The sequence below is a fragment of the Lithobates pipiens genome, unplaced genomic scaffold, assembly GCF_037356315.1.
Source record: "Lithobates pipiens isolate NorthernLeopardFrog02 unplaced genomic scaffold, aLitPip1_a1.2 Scaffold_19, whole genome shotgun sequence".
NCBI lineage: Eukaryota > Metazoa > Chordata > Amphibia > Anura > Ranidae > Lithobates > Lithobates pipiens.
The window spans coordinates 471,246,558-471,267,168 of record NW_027507764.1 but is presented as its reverse complement, the minus strand read 5'-3'; the positions used below and the strand labels follow the sequence as shown (position 1 = coordinate 471,267,168).

At 42.8% G+C, this 20,611-nt stretch overlaps 1 protein-coding gene across 4 annotated transcripts in view; it reads right to left on the bottom strand.

Moving 5' to 3' along the window:
• TERF1 (telomeric repeat binding factor 1) overlaps positions 1–20,611 on the bottom strand; it is a 59,559-nt gene that overhangs the window by 30,359 nt on the left and 8,589 nt on the right. For 3 of the 4 annotated variants that reach the window (XM_077492874.1, XM_077492873.1, XM_077492871.1), the window contains exons 2-7: positions 17,616–17,711; positions 13,431–13,561; positions 11,189–11,275; positions 8,152–8,301; positions 4,141–4,226; positions 598–675 (exon numbers count right to left, since the gene is read on the bottom strand). In XM_077492874.1, the coding sequence (XP_077349000.1) occupies positions 598–675; positions 4,141–4,226; positions 8,152–8,301; positions 11,189–11,275; positions 13,431–13,561; positions 17,616–17,711 (628 nt within the window). The remainder of the gene's footprint in view (positions 1–597; positions 676–4,140; positions 4,227–8,151; positions 8,302–11,188; positions 11,276–13,430; positions 13,562–17,615; positions 17,712–20,611) is intronic. The other variant, XM_077492872.1, reaches the window with a different exon arrangement.

The window sequence follows — 20,611 nt, the reverse complement described above, 5'->3', positions numbered from 1 at the left end:
CGCACAGGATGGATTTGAGTCTTTTTCCAACCTCACCAACTATGCAACTATGATTACTACTAAAACCACCTCAAAGTTCTAACTTTGGAGCTGCTCCCCTAGTTAACATAATGTCATATGGGGCAGCTTGAACAAAAGAAACAAGGAAGCAAAGCAAAGCAGCAGCCACAGCATTGGCTGCTATTGATACTAAGAGGTGAAGGACATTAGAAAGGAACGGCACAGCACGGCAAAGCAGCAGCCACAGCATTGGCTGCTATTGATACTAAGAGGTGGAGGACATTAGAAAGGAACGGCACAGCACGGCAAAGCAGCAGCCACAGCATTGGCTGCTATTGATACTAAGAGGTGGAGGACATTAGAAAGGAACGGCACAGCACGGCAAAGCAGCAGCTACAGCGTTGGCCGTTATTGACACTAAAAAGATGGAGGACATTGGCAACGGAAGGATCAACTAGGAATTTACACATTATACATAAAGAATATAAATATAAATTCTAGGAGAAAAGTTTACATTTTAAAAGGCACTTTAATAAAAAAAGTGACAGATGTGCTTTTAAGGAACTCTCTACATATTAGATATAAAAACAAACTTACTCTTGTAAAGCGACACTGTACTTCTGTTGATGCATGCATTTACCTTCACTGGAAGAATTTCCGTCTCCTATCTCCACACTTTAAAATGATAAATTATATTTAAACACTTATAGCTGAATTTGGAAGTATACATGAAACACATAGGATATGGTTAAATTCTAGAGGATTTATTCATTTTTTTAAAATTAATCTCCCCCATTTATGTTCCTGGAGGCAAATTAATATGGCAAATGTAACCACACTTTCAGAATAAAAACAGTATTGCCTGCCAACTTTCCTTAGCAAGTTAATATATACACACACACACACACACACACACACACTCACACTCTATAGACCCCACATATAGACTTCTAACACTCCTTTTTGCCCTATCTTCCCAGGGTTGGAAAGGTCTACATCGTGCATGGAGCCTCTGCAGTAATGCACATGTGGAAAAGAGGCTCTGCAACCACAGAGCAAAAATGGCCCAGCTCAATAGGTCCTATAGAGGTTTGAATTCTAAGTGTAGTTAAGCTTAAAGCTGAAAACAAACATTACAATCTTAAAAAAAATAAATAAAAAAAAAAGGAAGTGTAAGTGTAAAACACCAGTACTCACTATTGTTTGAACACTAATAATACAAAACATGAATCAAATAAATGTGTTTTGCCATCTCTTAATTATTAATCTTAATATTTGTTAATTGTGAAATGTGTAAATAACAAACAAACAGAAATAAAAAAATAAAAATAAAGGAATAAAAAAATAAAATAAACACACACCTACAGGGTCATAAAAACAAACATACAGTGCTTTAAATCAGTGGCATACCAACCATAAGTTTCGACACACCATGTCACCATGATTATTCTCTAAACATAGGTCACAAATTTTGAAGTATAGTGTATCGACAATTATGGACTTTAGGTTACTGATTTAAAGCACTGAATATGTTAAAGGTTTAACATGCTCCAACTCCTGCCTCCTCCCTGTGACAGCAGGGCAGGGCTGATCATGGGTGCAATCCCTCACAAGCTGCAGAGTAAAATTATATAATATATATATATATATATATATATATATATATATATATATATATATATATATATATATATATATATATATATATTATATATATATATTATATATATATATTTTTTTTTTTTTTTTTTTTTTTTTTAAATGTGCAATTTTTTTACCTGCAAAAAGATGTGCATTTATTTGTTTATTTTTTTGGTCAAAGGTGACCTTAGACTACAGAGATAGCACAACATATTTATTTAATTTACACATTACAACCTTATTGTACTATCTTTTAGATTTACTCTTAATAGGATTTTTTGACTCAATTGTTTTCTTGGAGTCTACTATTGGTTACAGTGTTGACTTCTGCAAACAAAATAAAAACTTGCAGACCAACCCAAGGATAACCCCTCTTATTAGCATGCCTGAGTTTGTAGCAAACAGGGAAAACTGATTCATAAAACTTGGAGGGGTGAAACTTTGTCAATGGACAAAAAGGATATTACATTCAGTACAAAAATAGAAGTCAGACATGGTCAGGATATCCAAAAGCAGACCGACTAAGGGATTAACAAACAGCTCAGGAGCAACCAACCAGTCCAAGTAGAAAGCCTCTAAGCCTCTACCTGACCCCATAATGGTTAAAGTCAATGTTTCTACTTATATGAAATTATCTTGCCTTCATCATTTGCTTTTTACCTACAATTAGTGTTTTTCAACTTTGTGGTTGAGTGAGGTACTGGTGATGTAGCTCTGGCCCCACAGATGCATTCTGGAGACCCACATCACCAGTGCCTCTCACTTCAGATGATGTGCACAGTCACATGTTCCAGGGGTCAGACCTAGAGGTCTAGGAAACAAAGGGAAATGGATGCATCTGCCCATAGTGAAAATGATCACAAGAATGGGAAGGAAAAGAAAAATAAGGAATGCAAAGAATAAAAAGCCTGCAATTTTATAACATCCACTACTTGTTGATTTCAATTACTAAACATTTGTAAAGGTGCATATGTGGTAATATTTAAGGTAGATTCCAAGTACTTGTTTAAGAAACCAGGAACCCTGTTTCTAGGAGGTTGTTGAAACAGACAGCCACCTTTTTGTCCAGGCATTGTTTACCAGGGAAGAACCCTGACTAAAAAAAAAAAAAAAAAACAACCTGCAAAGAGTATAAAAAGTGTCTCGAGTCTGCCTAGAGAACCTAGAATTGAATCCCACACAGTCAGAATGGCTAAAAGGGATAAAGTACATGGGCAGCAGCCAAACAAAAGTAGGCAGGAGATGCAACTTAGAAAGTTTATAATAAGCTGGTAAGACGGATTGCAACCCTAATGGAGCCAAGGATCAAGCTAGATACTCTCACCAGTACGCAATAGGCACCTCTCAGGCAAGCCCTAAAAATGGATCCTGCTGCAAAAGAATACTGCTCATCTTTGACCTCAAAGAGTTACAGGGCTAAGAATGCTTCTTACATTAAATTGAGTGGATCCAGAACAGAGAAAAAAAAATAAAAAATGCCAGAAGGGATTTCTGCACAAGGGTCTGAACTCCAGGTGGACAGGTCCTACAAGGTCAAGGCATTACCTGTTTTCATCACATGCCTGTAGCAGAAGGCTCGTTTATTTTGCGCACAGACCACAGAGGGTGACACCGAGTACTCCTCTGATGTCTTTCCCCTGCAAAACAGGGTCCGAGACCAGGGTGCGCAAACCTCTTCTATATAGAGAAGCTACCAGTTGGGCATCTCTCCTCTATGTCCAGAAGCTACCTAAACAGTAAGAACACCTTCTACTGGTCTAACAAAAGTGGATAAACTTTGCAGGTCAGGATTTAAGGTGATGTGTGGTGCACATTTTGAACAGGGAGGACATGCGGTTTGCGAGAGGCATGATAGAGGCCACGTCAAACTGGAACAACCATTCCTAAACAAGGGTGGGGGCAATATCTATCACCAGCTTATAATGCGGTTCTAATGTCTCTACCTCAGCAATATGACAATATTTCACACCGTCAGTCATGCAAACTCTAAGTGCAAGTGTTGAGGGGCTCTGGTTCACTCCAAATGGGTTTTTCATTCCTTTACAAATGTAAATTTAGAACCCGCTTGAAGCAAGTCAAATGCAGGTCAGACGGAAGTCAACTGCAGGTTAAATGCACCAAACTCTCAAGTTAGGTCACTGAAACAAGTCCATAGCCCGTTGACATAGGCTCTAACACCTGTCCCATATGTTGTGACAACATGGGAATGGGTAATGTGATTAAAACAGGGCGATTTTACAAACATTCAAACCTCCTGTCGTGTCCTTGGAAATCAATATCCGCCCTGGTACATTCCAAGGTGAATCGGATTCAGGTTGAGTGACCTGTGTGGCTACAAATGTTTCCAATATTCATTAGAACTGAAAAAGCCAAGATAAGCTGAGGTAAGCAATGAAATGCAGCCCCGGTTGCCATGAGTCCTCACACTTTGATTACTTACTTATTTGGCAAGTATGATAATATACAAGTGTATAAATAAAATATATGAACTAAGAATACCTTTCAGAAATTTTATGCTTCTGATTTTCATCAGTCCTAGTATCATACTTGCTTTTTGCTTTGGCTTCTACCACTTTTGTGGCTGCCTTAAAAGAAAAATATAAAAAGGAATACATGAAAACATGAGAACTATTAATATTGGTCTTATAACAAAGTCCCCGTCTCATTATAGATGTTCTAACACTTTGTAAACACCGGAAAGTAGAAAAAGGAAAAAAAATAAAAAACCAAGACCAGTAGAGCATGTTAGAATTTAGGGGTTGATTTACCAAAACTGGAGAGTGCAAAATCTGGTTCAGCTCTGCATAGAAACCAAACAGCTAATAACTTCAGCTTGTTCAATTATGCTTTGACAAAAAAAAAAAAAAAAGAAAAGGGAAGCCAATTTGTTTCTATGCAGAGCTGCATATGATTTTGTCCTCTCCAGTTTTGGTAAAACCCACGTGTTTCTTCCACAGACTTTTAGGCTTTCAATACATTTTACACAATTAAGTCAGATCCCATAGTATCTATATTTTCAGCTAGCAGAGATGAAGATTGATGACTGTGAAGTCATCCAATCTTCATCTCTGCTATCTTATGGTACAAGGCAGACCAGCACCTGATACTTTGGAGGTGAATGATTATGGTAGACCCAAATAGAGCATGTATAAAGTTTAGATTTTAGCCCCCATTCACACCGGTGCGACTTGTCATGCGATTTGGAACTGTCAAAACACAAGACAAGTTGCACCCTATTGTCAGCATTGGAACTGTTCAAATCGGTGCAATGCTGCCTTTGCGGTGCGGCACTGATGGAAAAAAAAGCTCCTGCACTATTTTTTGCGATTTCAGGTGCGACTTGCATAGACATCTGTGCATGAAGTCGCACAGATATCAGCCAAGTCACACTGACCTGCAGCTTTGAAATCATGCGATTTCAAGTGAAGTCACACGATTTCAAAGTCTGATTCAGTGTGAATGGGAGCTTAGGGATTTAGTTTTTCTCCCCAGTCCAAAAGCCAGGTTGTATTTTATTTATTTTGTGTTTTTTTATTTTTATTTCAAAAACGAGAATGCAAATGGGGTTGACCACAACATTTGGCCAAAAAGTTGATACATATAACAGTACAATTTTGTGTCAACTAGGTTGCAGCTTTTGGATTGGCATGAAAAATAAATAAATACATACATACATCCAAGCTATAAAAAAATGGTTTGTGCACTAAAATGTTCAAATCCATTCTACTTAAAAATTAAAGGTCATAGTGGAATGTAACACGCCTAACCTGCATTATTACATTTTGGCTTAGATCACAGTGCCAGGACCCATAAAGACTGAGCGCCTGTGGAAAAGGCATTGCGCATGCATTCACTATTATCACTACTAGGGATGAGCTTCGAGTTCGAGTTGAACTCATGTTGACTTGAACATTGCCTGTTCAGTGAACAGTGAATAATTTGGGCTGTTCGCGGCAAATTCGAAAAGCCGGAACACCCTGTACAAGTCTATGGGAGAAATCTAAAGTGCTAATTTTAAAGGCTAATATATGCAAGTTACTGTCCTAAAAAGTGTTTGGGGACCTGGGTCCTGCCCCAGGGGACATGGATCAATGCAAAAAAAAAAAGTTTTAAAAATGGCCGTTTTTTCAGGAGCAGTGATTTTAATAATGATTAAAGTGAAACAATAAAAGTGTAATATTCCTTTAAATTTCGTACCTGGGGGAGGTCTATAGTATGCCTGTGAAGGGGCGCATGTTTCCCATGCTTAGAACTGTCCCTGCACAAAGTGTAATTTCTGCAGGGAAAAAATAAATAAAAAAAGAAAGTATTTTAAAATCACTCGTGGCTATAATGAATTGTCGGCTCCCGTAATACAGAGAACACTCAATGAGTGTTCTCTGTATTATGGGAGCCGACAATTCATTCATTGATCAAAAAAAAAAAAAAAAAAAGCGTGGGGTTCCCCTAAATTCAATTATCAGACCCTTCAGGTCTGGTATGGATATTAAGGGGAACCCTGCGTCAATTAAAAAAAAAAAAATTATAATTGACGTGGGGGGTCACCCTAAAAATCCATACCAGACCCTTTATTCCGAGCATGCAACCTGGCAGGCCGCAGGAAAAGAGGGGGGGGGGGGTAACGACGACGAGAGCACCCCCCCTCCTGAACCGTACCAGGCCACATGCCCTCAACATTGGGAGTCCAGCGCAGTCCATCCATCTTCTGTCTCCACTGAGGAGACACTGCGGGGATCCCAGCGCCTGACGTTTCTTATATTAAGAGGGAGGGGGCCACTCGTCACCTGACCCCACCCCCTCTGACGCTAGTGAGGGAAGCCAGGGCTTCCCCAATGACGTATGGGTGACCACTCCCCCCTCTGATGTAACGCAGGTTTACGTTACATCAGAAGGGGGCGGGGTCACCCATACGTCATTGGGGAAGCCCTGGCTTCCCTCACTAGCGTCAGGGGGGGGCGGGGTCAGGTGGCCTCGCCCTCCTAATATAAGAAACGTCAGGCGCTGGGATCCCCGCAGTGTCTCCTCAGTGGAGATAGAAGATGATGCATGGATGGACTGCGCTGGACTGAAAAATCACCCGTCGCTGGACCCCGGAGAGATGATTATCCGTCGCTGGAATCTTTTTTTTATTTTTAATAAAGGAATTTTTCAAAAGTGTGTTTGTCTTATATAACCATTTTTTACACTTTCTTTGTGAAATGGTAGAGGTACGTTTGTACCCCCCCTTACCATTTCAAAGGGGTCAGAATCTGGGCCCCCCCCTTGTTAAAAGAGGGCTTCCAGATTCTGATAAGCCCCCTGCCCGCAGACCCCCACAACCACCAGCCAGGGTTGTGGGGATGAGGCCCTTGTCCCCATCAACATGGGGACATGGTGCTTTGAGGGGGTCACAGACCCCCAAAGCATCCTCCCAATGTTGAGGGCATGTGGCCTGGTACAGTTCAGGAGGGGGGGGGCGCTCTCTTGTCCCCCCTCTTTTCCTGCGTCCTGCCAGGTTGCGTGCTCGGATAAAGGGTCTGGTATGGATTTTTAGGGGGACCCCCACGTCAATTTTTTTTTTTAATTTGACGTTGGGTTCCCCTTAATATCCATACCAGACCTGAAGGGCCTGGTAATTGAATTTAGGGGAACCCCACGCTTTTTTTTTTTTATCAATCTCATTGAGTGTTCTCTGTATTACGGGAGCCGACAATTCATTATAGCCGCAAGTGATTTTAAAACTTTTTTTCCTGCAGAAATGACACTTTGTGCAGAGACAGTTCTAAGCATGGGAAACATGCGCTCCTTCACAGGCATACTATAGACACCCCCCAGATATGAAATTTAAAGGAATATTAAACTTTTATTGTTTCACTTTAATCATTGTTAAAATCACTGCTCCTGAAAAAAACGGACGTTTTTAAAACTTTTTTTTGCATTGATCCATGTCCCCTGGGGCAGGACCCAGGTCCCCAAACACTTTTTAGGACAGTAACTTGCATATTAGCCTTTAAAATTAGCACTTTAGATTTTGAACGTTTGAGTCCCATAGACTTTAACAGGGTTCTAAAGTTCACACGAAGTTTAGGTCTGTTCGCAGGTTCTGGTGCGAACCGAACAGGGGGGTGTTCGGCTCATCCTTAATCACTAACAATGGTGTGTGCATGCCCTTTGTATACAGCTGTGGAATGGGGAATGCCCTGGCTACCAATGATCAGCCCGTGCAGGTCTTAGCTTCCCGATTGGCTTGCACACATGGTTATGGATCCTAGTCCCAAAATGATTGAGCTCATCACTAGTCTACAGCAATGATATGCAGCTGACACTGGAGAAGATGAATATAGACAGGAAGTGGCTGAAAGAGGCTGGAGGAGCATTGCTGAGATGTAAACAAAGATGAAAACCATTTTTTTAATAAGAAATAAAACATGGCAATGGTCAATGGTACACCATGCTTTAGCAAGCTAAAGGCCATCAAGTTTGGGTTTAAATCAACTTTAATACAGCATTACTGACATCTCGTACATGTACCTGTATAAGGAAAACTGGGGGCCTCCTGGCCAACAAAAGTCTGAGGTAGGATTTGATCTTCAGCAACATTTTGCTGTATGCAAAGTTCTCAAGGAATTCATGGTATGGATCTTTCTTCCCAATGACCATATCCAACTTCATTCTTAGATACTGAAGCATAAAAATGATTAAAGTGGTTTCCAATATGTGAAACTAAAAGTGCATTCAAAATAGGAAACAAACAATAAAAGCGCAATGTTTCCAACTTGACAATACTAAGCAATCTACACAAAGACTCACAAGCACAACACCTGTAATCCCTTGTACACACGGTCGGAAATTCTGATCACAAAATCTGTCGGATTTTTTCAGACGGATTTTGTCCGAAACTGGTGTTGCATACACAGTCGGACAAAGTTGTCGGAAAATCCAATCGTTCAGAATGTGAGGACGTTCGTTCCAACGAGACTACGTTCAGGCTAGTAGCCAATAGCTTTGGTCTCGTAATTTGATCTGAGCATGCGTGGCACTTTGTCCGATTGGAATTCTCTACAAACGATCGGACAAAGTCCGATCGGATCACGTTGTCAGAAAATGTTATATCCAGCTCTCAAACTTTGTTGGTCGGACATTCCAACGGAAAAAGTCAGATGGAGCCCATACACAGTCGGATTATACGACAACACGGTCCGATCGGACATTTTCCGTTGGAATTTCTGACCGTGTGTACAAGGGCTAAGAGGAAAGCAATCATTCTCCGACGTAGGGCCCTAAATACCTGTTCTGGGGCACTGAAACTAAACAATTTTTGGACTTGTTTACACATATGGTAGCAGCCTGTAGTAGATTACTTTTCAGTGCCGTATGCAGGTGGTGAGGCCCCCCCCTCACTACACGATTTAACGCCTAAAAGCCAACACCTCAACCAATGCAATACATTACACACAGTTGTAACACAGCCCCATTCACTAGAACTGGTTGTGTTCGCCAAATGGTGCGGTCTGCTCAGTGTAACAAGATGGGGGGGAGTGTATGAATCACAGCTACAGCTTGTCTATAACGCCTGTTTAGCTGCCTATGCAGCTTGAGGGGTGGCAGTAAAAATGCAGTTCAACCGCCTGTTTTTACCATTCCCCCAACCCACAAGTGTAAACTAGGCTTTACTAAGGTACTACTCTGAAATCCAGTATGGGGTCTGTAAGCTAGGAAGCAGCGTCTTTTAATCAGAGCCTTCTATAACTGGCTTACTCTGTGATAAAGTAGATTTACCCATTTAAGCTCCAAAACCATTTTAACATTTAAAATTATGGGCCTATTAATTCAGCAATTGGTTATGGTTTATGAAACAGAAATTATGCCTATATTGTTTTTTTTTGTGACAAACGAGGCTTTGTTTTACCGCAAGACAAATATTTTAGTAGACTTTATTCTGAAATTATACAAAATCTGTAATTTCAATTTATAGAAAGTTATTTGTTAGGACAATTTATATTTATGAATCCAATTTAAAATCTTATATGTAGCAATTATTTAGTAAAATGTTAAAGTGTATGTACTCGCATGCAAACGTGGTTCTTATCTATGACTATGGTGCAGTTCTAACAAACTGAACTAGAAGTATCATCTTACCAAAGTGTTATAGCTCAATACAGCCTTTCTCAACTAGGGTGCCTTGGGGACACTTCAAGGGTGAATTGGCAAAATGCCCAAAAATTGTATACAAGGCGGCGGGTGGATGAAGCCTGCCTTTTAGTTACACAAAGCCACGGGTTTTTATTGTGCAACATTATGACCTTCTAATTTCTAATGACCAATGACATCACCAGTTGAGGAGGAGGATGTCAGTCGCCTGTATAGCATCCTTGTTTGACCCTTCCCTGTCTCTCCCCATCAGCGGTTGGGTCACATTAGCTGAGTGATGGAGAAAAACTGACGAAGAAGAGAAACATTGAAATACTAGTCAGTACCAGTAAGCACCTCCAACGCTGGGTCTCCTCTAGGTTTTAATTTTTCATGCTGTATCTGAATGGATGCTCATGTAAGCGCAATATTTATGTTTTAAAATAAATTTACCAAACGGTGTTAAACTATGTGAGTTTCCTCTTCCTTTTGGAGCCACTGATAGCATTTTTTGGGATCGCTGAACGAGATATATATATATTTGTGTGAACGCTGCCTTTCACTGTGGTTAGCCGATCTATGAACACAAGTTACAAGGAGGAGGATACTGAGGATTTGCATACAAGGCTTTGATTAAGCTTCCATCTGGTAAGCGCACTCACTTCTTGGTGATGGGCACTTGTGTGCAATTTTTTGAGTGGAATCACCGTGGTGTTCTGACAAGGATCGCAACTGAGGATTCCTTATGGACTTTTGATGAACTTTGTTCTTTCCTCTTTAGTTGAGATATCACAATATTTGTTATTCTTTTTCATTGAATGTATAGTGAATGTGATATTGATCTACAACTTTCACAATTTTTTATTTTTTAATTAGGGTAGCGAATATTAATTGTTTCTTTGTTGGCGCAGCTTTTTGAAAATTTTCTCCTGTGTGTTTGGATGTTACTGCATTATGTAAAACGAATAAAAAAAGTTTTCACATTTTAGGATGGGGTGCCTCAAGACTGTCCATAACTTTTTGAAGGGAGCCTTGAGTGAAAAAAGGTTTGAGAAATGATAGAGAGATAGAGAGATATATGAGAACAGCACACAAGTCATACACTTTTCTCCCACAGAGGTTTGTTTGTAAGAACTATGCTATGTACGGTACTGTATATAATGATTAGAATCCATTTGACACAAACAATTGGATGCTAAGGGGAAACCACAAACAATCACTGCATTTAGCTCCTCTGCCACTAGATGGCTCACTTAAACCTGGAACCAAACTTTTTGCTTAGCTTTACTGAAATCCTCCACATTGCTGGAATTTATAAATATGTGATGTGCTATTGAGGGGATTAAAAAGCTTCATCCTTTGATGTGAGACAAACATTAGTCCTCCCTTTCATAGAAGAGAGTTTTCATAAAAACGCAGGTTTCCCATATAAGGTTACCTTACTGCCCTCCGATTCATCAAACTGACGGTCAAGAACTTCTGAGGCCATCTTAAACTTTCCTTTTTCCATGCAAACTGCTACAGCCTGCAAACAGTATTGAAAGTGTACATTTAAACTAAAAATGTGAAATTTAAAACACAAGATCATAAGCAATTTCAAATATTCAGCTACTCATGTTAAAGCTAAATCTAGATTTGTAATAGCAACAATCTACAAAATTTGTAACACTTTAAAAGCCAATAAAGAAAATTATGTTTGTGTAAATTTAGCACTCTTTTCATTCTTTTATCCTCCGATCATGAACAGTTAATAAATAAGAATACTGCAGGATAATCTTTGAAGCCACTGATTTGAAGAGAATTCCAAATGTATAAAAGTGAAGTATTGTGCTGAAATTCACATCATCAATTAGATTTTAGCAGCGTAGCTACACAATAAAAGCCGATCTATTATTACAGCAACTGTTATAGATTACTAGATTCCTTCCTATTTTATTATTTTTTTTGCACCATTTGCACAGTCTACAATACATTCATAAGGCTTCTAGGACTTAGTGACCCTGTATTGTTTGGGAGGTCTTCCTGGTCTTCTAAATGCAGAAAATGCTCAGTTGTTGTAACAACCCAAGTAGATAAGCCCCAAAATTACCATCTTTTCAATGTTTTTGGATTGAAAATGAGAAAAATAATATCATTGAGCATTAAGGTTTTAAAAACCTTACTTATTTGTATATGTAGTGCTACCCTTAAGGAGGAGCCTCTAGATTTCAGCCCCCCCCCCCCCCCCCCTTCAGCACCCACAGCCTGGAAAATGGTATTTCACACGCTTTTTAGAAGGGTCAATAAACAGTGTGTTCTGGTTTTTGGTGTTTATTTTAGGAACCAAGAACTTGGATGGAGAATGGGGAGCGCATGGGATACCCCAAACTGAAGAAACACTGTAGAACCATGTACAGTTGAGGACCTGCTAAGTCCCTGACTGCTCTAATTCAGCATGCAGGCTGTACTGCATAGCTGCGGGAGTAGTAGTGCAGAAAATAAAAAAATTGTGTTAAAGACACAGCCCCTGGCTGTACTGCATGGCACCTGGCTGCTTTATTCCCACTGTACTCCACTGTCCAAACCCTCCCTTAATGTTGATGGCTGGTTTGTTACTCAGTACATTAGGAAACTCTCAGGATTCAGAATAACAGCAAAAATAGGAAAAGGGTAATCTGGTGGACATAAAAGGAAAAAAATATATATAGCCCAAGGTGTTAATGGAGGAGGGAGTGTGTGGATAAAGTCTGTGTCCAATAGGACAGGAAAGCCATCGGCACCGCCAACTGCTCCATATGACTGCAGGATCCAGTGCGCCCTGACCGACCAGCTACAGCGGTGTCAGCTTTCAAATGATGAGTGTTTTTAACCCTGTTCCTGTAAGTTGCCAATTTGTTGCCTTTGAATAAACAACTGAAATGCTACACTCAGAAGGTGCTGCTTTTTCTAATTCCAGGATCCAGAAAAGCTGCTGTCTTGGCCTCCGCTGGACAGACTGCTTCTGGCTTGGCTGCAAGTCTGCAGCTAGGCTTTGCCTTGATCTAACCTGGGTGAATTACTGGAGATTTTCTGTTGCTCTTCTCTCTTTCTCCCTTCTCTACTCCAGGGGCAGAACCCCCAGCACAGGGAGCTCTTCAGATGACTGGACTCTGCTCCCAGACAGCCATGCTTCAGAATATTTATTTGTTTATTTACCGCCCTATGGGTCCACCTCCCCAGGGATTGGTGGAAGTTCCATGAATATTCAGGCGGCAGCCTCTGTCTCCCCCAACATGTTCTGGAAACATTTGATATTTTCCAGAATACAGGGGGAGGTAACAGAGCCACATCCTGTAAAGCACTACCCAGCCTTCTGACACAATTAACCCCTGCTCCTTTGCCTGCAGGGGAGCCAACTAAATGTACCCAACAACAAGCAACTAGGAGGGTGCTACATATACAATAGTTGGGATTTAAAATTGTATATGGGAACAGGCATATTAAATGTTGCCTTCCTTTCATCTCAGAATTCGCTAATCAATGGGGGGCTGTGATAGAAGTATAATGCAGCAAGGTGGAAGAGGATGAATCTACTAATCCTGTTCATAAAATAAAAATCAAGCGACGGTGTATCTTCAAATAATTAGGCAATGCATCTGTAGAATAAGCCAACTATTGCATGTTTAGCACACTGTACAGAAGAGTCTAATAACAATGGTCACCTGAACTTTCAGTAAAGTTTTTATTTCTTCTTGAAGATTCTTGAGAGTTTCTTCTTCTTCCTCAAACTGATAGAACACAGTTGCAGCTGTCTCCAGAGGTGTAAGCTTCTCCTCTGCTTCAAACTGGCAGTCTAGATTGGAACAGATAGTTTTGGTAGGTGAAAGTATTGTTTTAAACGCATTAAGAAGCGATCGGACAATGTTGTTCATTAAAGTGAACCGAGACTTAAAATGTAAAGATTTGGAATCATTTTTGGGGGGATATTTATAGATATTTGCAGAGGTTTTTCATAAGAAGAACAATTTAAAAAGGTCTACATTTCACCTTGAATTCCTCCTGAGAAATAGCACCTATACCAAAAAAAATAAAATAAAAAAAAAATAAAAACTTTGCAGATAAAGGGTGTCAAGTAGATCAAAACAAACTGACAAAAGTTGAATAATGCCTTTGCTATATGTGTATATGTGTTACCTGAAGTCCGATTGGAAAACTTCTAGGACATCATTAAGAGATGCCTATCTGTTACTGCTCCACCCTCACAGGAGTGAGCTCCCAAACACTGAACTGAGAGTGACTGCATCAGGGGAGAGAGAGTGCATGTGAGGGGGGTTTGAATCAGATGGAGGTGAACAGTTGGGGCTCATATACACATTAACGGCTAGTTTACTGCTTCAAAACAAGGCAAACTCTGAACGACAGTCAAAAGCTCCTAAATAAAATGGTTAACTTACAGTCCTGTTTACACCTTGCTTTTGCTTTGCTTCAAAAATTATACCCCATGTCGCTTCAAAGCATCTTCAAAGCCTCCATAGAAGTCTATGGCAAAGCTCACTTGAAGCCCCATCTAAACCTCAGGGAAAAGCAAGGTGTAAACCGCTAACCATTTTATTTAGTGACAGGAGCTTTGACTTGCGTTCAAAGAACTTTAAAGAGGAAGTAAATCCTGATGGGTTTATTTCCTCTGTCTCCCTGCAAAGGTAAAGCATAATGGGCTACTATGCATCGCATAGTAGCCCATTATGTGTCACTTACCGGACACAGGAGCCAGCAATTTCACCTCCCCTGCAGTCCGGAGTGTCCATCTTCTTCCGGGTATCGCTGCTCCGGCAAATCAGTGCCGGAGCAGGGATGACGTCACTCCCGCGCATGCGCATGGGAGCTGCCACTAACGGCATATCGCCGTTAGCAGTGGCATACCGCTAACGGCGATAGTGCGCCTGCGTGCTGTAGACAGCTGTGCCTGTCTTTTCGTAAATATCTCCTAAACCGTATAGGTTTAGGAGATATTTCTTGGACTCACAGGTAAGCCTTAATCTAGGTTTACCTGTAGGTCAAAGTGGTTTGTAAGGGTTTACAACCACTTTAACCAAGTGCGTCCAAAGCCTTGTTTTGAAGCAAGTGTAAACTAGCCCTTACTTCGTGAGGTACATAAATGGCCTACACCTACAAAGGCATTATTAAATTTTGGTCAAAGCTGCACAGCTTTTTTTAAATCTACAGATGCCCTTTATCTGCATAGGCAGAATTTTGGTAAAGCCTACTCTGCTCTGGATCATGAGTGCATAAAGCAGAAATTGCAGGGGTCAGAATACATGCAGTGCAGATTCTACAACATGCCAACTGCCTGGACAGAGACAAGGGGTGGCTCAGAAGAGGGGAGTACCTGCACCTATACAGGCACACCCCACTTTTAAGTACACAATGGGATTTATTTACTAAAGCTGGAAAGTGCAAAGTCAGGCTCACTTCTGTATAGAAACCAATGAGCTTCTAACCCAGCTTGTTCAATTAAGCTTTGGTAATAAAACCTAGAAGCTCATTGGTTTCTATGCAGAAGTGAGCCTGACTTTGCACTTTCCAGCGTTAGAAAATAAATACCCCATTGTGTACTTAAAGCGGGAGTCCACCGGGACTCCGCGTTTTTTTTTTTTTTTTTTTTTTAAAAGCCAGCAGCTACAAATACTGCAGCTGCTGACTTTTAAAATAGTAACACTTACCTGTCCAGCGCGCCCGCGATGTCGGCACCCGAAGCCGATCGCTAGGTCGTCTGTCGGGTCCTGCCGCCGCCATCTTGGGTATGGGAATCAGGAAATGGAGCCTTTCGGCTTCATTTCCCGGTTCCCTACTGCGCATGCGTGAGCCGCACGGCGCAATCCGGACGGTCCCCGCTGCCTCTGGGAACTGTGCGTTTCCCAGCAGGCAGCGGGGCACTTGCGCAAAGGGGCGGGCAGTTGCAGACAGCTATCCCGGAAGTGGGTGCAGTTACCTGGATTATCCAGGTAACTGCACCCCCCTCCCCCCTGAAAGGTGCCAATTGTGGCGCTGGAGGGGGGGGGGGGATTCCGATGAGCGGAGGTCCATTTTAGGGTGGACCTCCGCTTTAAAAGTGGGGTATGCCTGTACTCTAAAAAAAAAAAAAAGCCCTGGTTCTCCTGAAAGCTTTACATGAGGAATACAATACAAGGATCTCTATGCTTTTCCACGTCTACTGCTACTTTCAATATCTCCCCTCCAGTTGGGGGGGCAACCCTTATTTTAAAGGGCCCCCTCCACACGGGTTGATTTACCACATACAAAAGAATGTTCATTTTGCAAGAGATTTGCCCCAAATTTTAGTAAATGCGGTGAAAAAAATAAATGGTGGAATTCAGCAAAGCTTTACTTCATTCACAGGGACATCAGAGGATGCTGGGACTGTGACATCATACTGGGCGGGGACATCATCCCGTGATGTCCCTATATAAATCGCCGCGCGCCGTGTCCCAGTCATTGTGAGCAGAGAGCGACGAGGCAACATCTGAAGAGAAGAACAGAAGACGTCCACAGCGGCGACGACAGAAGACCGGGCCACTGCCTGTAAAAGAGCTAGAAGAAGGCCCGGAAAGAAGAACTGAAGAGGGGGACAAGACCCCCGAAGTCGAAAGAAGAGGGCAGCGGCAGCGAAGAAGAAAGCCGGGCTCCTCCGCTAGCAAAAGAGCTAGCAGAAGATAGTGGAGGAGTCCAGCGAGAAGACCCCCGGAGCTGTGCAATAAACTATTTTAACCCTTGTGTGTTGTGTTTTTTTTTACTTTTATTTACAGATGAATGGGTAGGGGTACATTGTACCCCATACTCATTCACATAGGGTGGGGGGGCCGGTATCCGAGGGCCCCCTTATTAAAGTGGGCTCCCGGATTCCGATAAGCCCCCCGCCCGCAGACCCCGATATCCAACAGCCAGGGTTGTCGGGAAGAGGCCCTTGTCCTCATCAACATGGGGACAAGGAGCTTTGGGGTGGGGGGGGCACGCGCCCCCCCCCTCCCCAAGGCACCACCCATGTTGAGGGCACGCAGCCTGGTACGGCTCAGGGGGGGGGGGTCGCTCGCTCGTCCCCCCTTTCCTGGCCGGCCGGGTAGCGTGCTCGGACAAGGGTCTGATGTGGACCTGGGGGGGGACCCCCACGCCAATTTTTTCGGCGTTGGGGTTCCCCTTTAAGTCCATACCAGGTGACGGGGGCCAGCGACGCCTCCTTCGCTGGCCCCGGCTACCTGGAGACGCGCTTAAAATGAGCAGACTTTCCTCCGCATGTGTGGGCGAGTCCGTTCATTTCAAAAGGTATGGCGGATAGTCCGGCGGACTTAGTACGCTGTATTAGTCCGCTGAAAAAGTGCCGTGTGTGGGCAAGTAGCCCGTTCGGAAAGTCCGGCGGACAGTCTGGCAGACAGTCTGGCAGATAGTTGGCTACGTGTGTACGTGGCATTATACTTACCTGCTCCATGCAGTTAGTTTTGCACAGAGCAGCCCAGATCCTCCTCTTCTCGGGTCCCTTTTCGCTGCTCCTGGCCCCTCCCCCTGTCAAGTACCTTCACAGAAAGCAGCTTGCTATGGGGGCAACCAAGCCAAGCCAAGCTCCGTGTGTTTATTCAGACACGGAGCTGCCGTTTGGTGCCACGCTCTCGCTTTCCTGACTGGTTAACTGACTTTGACGCCACTGCTGTGTCTAAGCCATTTAGGAGGGAGAGGCTTGGACGGCCAAGGGACTCATGGACATCCCGGCTAGAGATGGGGCTCAAGTAAGTATTAGGGAGTGCTGGGAAAGCTGCTGCACATAGAAGGTTTTTTATCTTCATGCAGAGAATACAAAAATCTGCCTTTACAATTCCTTTAAAGAAAATAAATAAATAAATTAAAAAACAAACAACTACCCAGCTGTTTTCCTTGCTGAACACGAGTAAGGAACTGTGCAATTGATACGGCTTTCATTTTCTCTGAATCCAGTGTAGGCATGGCTTCCAGAAGCACTGCAAAAGAAGAGACATCAGGATGATATACAGCAAATTTTAAACCCAAATATTTTACTAGTCTCCAAGTATACCTGCATGACTTAGAATGTATCCCATGTCTGCTATGTATGGAAACCAAATAGGTTGGGCCCAAGGGTACAGTGGCAGACCATTAGCTTTACTGCTACCCAAAGTCATAATGTTGCCACATCGGTCAGATCAACCATACATGAAAATGTTAGTGGAGCAAACCAACTGCCATTTGTCATTCGCTGTCATCACCAACTTGTTTTTACATTTCTTTTTTTTTTTTTTTTTAATTGTTTATTTATAACAGGAGATGGGTCCACATAGACCAACAAGATACAAACATTCCATATGACTAAGAGTAGAAGGCAAAACAGGCGATACAACAACAAGTCTCTGCTAACAGTAATATTAATATCAAAAAATGTTAATACCATTGTTGTGGAATTCAGCGGATTATCACTGTCTCGTGGGCACACCTCCCAAGGTCTTTTTAAATGAGCAACTACTCGGATATACCCCCCAGGAATGGGGGGGGGGGGGGAGTAGAGCGAGAAGAAAGAGAAAAAGAAAGAAAAAAGGAGGAAAGCAGGGGGGGCAGGTGAAAGGGGGAGGAGCGGGAGAGCATTAAGTATGTGGGAGGTAGCGGGAGAGGGGTGGGGGGTGAGGGGGGAGGAAAAAAGGTGGGGAGCAGTGGGACACACGATCATGGAACGTGCAGAAATCTGATCAGATGCACATATACGGGATCTATTGCTACGACTCCTTAGCTCAGCCTACTATAGTCTTGTACTGCAGTATTATGTGTCAGACCCTCTCAGGGCCTGGCCCGCAGCTGAATATATAAACACCGTCCAGCCCTGCCAGGTTTTAGTGAAGGCCTCTTCTCTATGTTGTGCTGTGAGGATAAGGTCCTCCATTTTTCTGATGTCCTCCACCTTGCGAAGCCAGAGGTCAATGGTCGGCGGAAGAGCCGATTTCCATTGGAGTGGTATGCAGGCCTTAGCTGCATCAAGCAGGTGGCGAATCACTGATTTCTGATATTTCCTCAGGGATATTGGAGGCATGTAAGAGAAAAAATGCTGGGTCGTCTGTGATGGGCTGGTCTATGAATTGTTGTATGGTCTCACGCACCACTTTCCAGAAGTGCGCTAGTTTCGGGCATGACCAAAAGATATGCAACATTGTCCCTTTATCTGTGTGGCAACGCCAACACAGGTCCGTTGTATTTGGGTAGTACTGGTGGAGTACCGAGGGAGTCCTATACCAACGTGAAAGAATTTTGTAATTGGTTTCCTGGATCTTGGCACATATTGAGGATTTGTGTGTAAATCGGAGAATACGGTGTCTCATGGAGGCATTGAATTGGCAAACTAGTTCTTTTTCCTAATTAAGTAGTCCCGGGGGTGTAAAGTCTACTAAGGGGGCATTTAAAAGGTTATATGTCAACGAAAGTGTGTGAGGTATGGTACCCGTGTCAGTGCATAGCACCTCCAGGGCTGTAAGCGTCTGGGCGTCTGCACTGGGAGGTGGGATCGTGGAAAGAAAATGTGTTAATTGGAGAGTCCTCAGAAAATCCAGGCCAAACGGGCCCGTAGGGTCCATGAGGTCTGCCATCGGTTTCCAGCGCCCTCCTGAACTGTAGTGTGAGGCTTGGTGTAGGCCCGCCTCGCCTAGACTCCGGAGACAACCGTTGTAGAGACCCGGCGTAAATAGGGGGTTGCCTATTATAGGGTAAAGGGGCGAATTCAGGGAGGAGAGGGACGTTTGCAATATTATCCGGGCGCAAACTCTCGCCGTGTTACCTATCAGTGGGTGACGTTTTATCTGTCGGTAGTGCTGGGTAACACCATGGCGCCCCCCGTAGCGGGATTGGACTTTGGGATTGTTCCAGCTTGGCCCACAGCTTAATTCCCTGATGTGTCTTTACATTTCTTATTTTAGACCCAATGATTGGTCTTCTCCATGAAATATGAGCAGATCATGGCTGATGGGGTGAGGGTGGAGGATGGTCTGACCAGGAGGATAGTGTCCATAGCTTCCTGAAAATAGGAAGCTATGGAAAAGCTCACAATGCTTCTCCATTGTAATAACTAAAATACAATCAATGAAAGAAACAGACCCAGGACAGTAAGGCTTGGGAGAAAAGCATTAGATGATTCTGGATGTCCTCCAACTAGTAAATGGGCAGGCTCCATCTAACTTGCTGCAGCTTCTAATGCTCATAGTGAGAAGCTGACAGTGTGCTGAGAAAGCAGAGTAAGCAGTCTCAGTACAGGAGAGGACATTTAAATCACAGAAGGATAAAAATCACCACTGCTATACCCATATGTAATAACGTAGGGTCACCAACGGCTTGGAATTATCCCCAGCCCATAAATCCCAGAACAGCATACAAAAAAAAAAAAATATGAGGATTACAGTTCCCCGAGATAACCTTGTACAGAGACACCAGGGATTGAGTAAATAAGGCTTTATTGAAACAATTTTGAAAAAAAAATGAAAGAGAAAACACTACCATCAGTGCAAACAAAGGAAAACTTTGCTAGATTCAGGTATGGAAAGCTGCTAGCAGCACACCAGTCATACACATCCTTCATGTGCACCACTAAGACACAGGGAGAGGGAGGATGGAATCTCCAATCCGGATTAGATCTGGGACTAGGGTTGCCACCCGTCCGGGATTCACCCGGACAGTACGGGTTTTGACTCCTGTGTCCGGGGATCAGTCTGCCTGAGCCCCGGACACAGTGCTGAGGAGTCTCTCATTCTCTGTATCCGTGTTCCCCGTGCAGGTGTCTCCTTCCCTGCCTGCACTGCCTGGAGCTCTGGCCGAGTCTTTGGCACTGTCTAACTTAATTTGTGACACATTGCAGGGCGGCTGTGAGGGG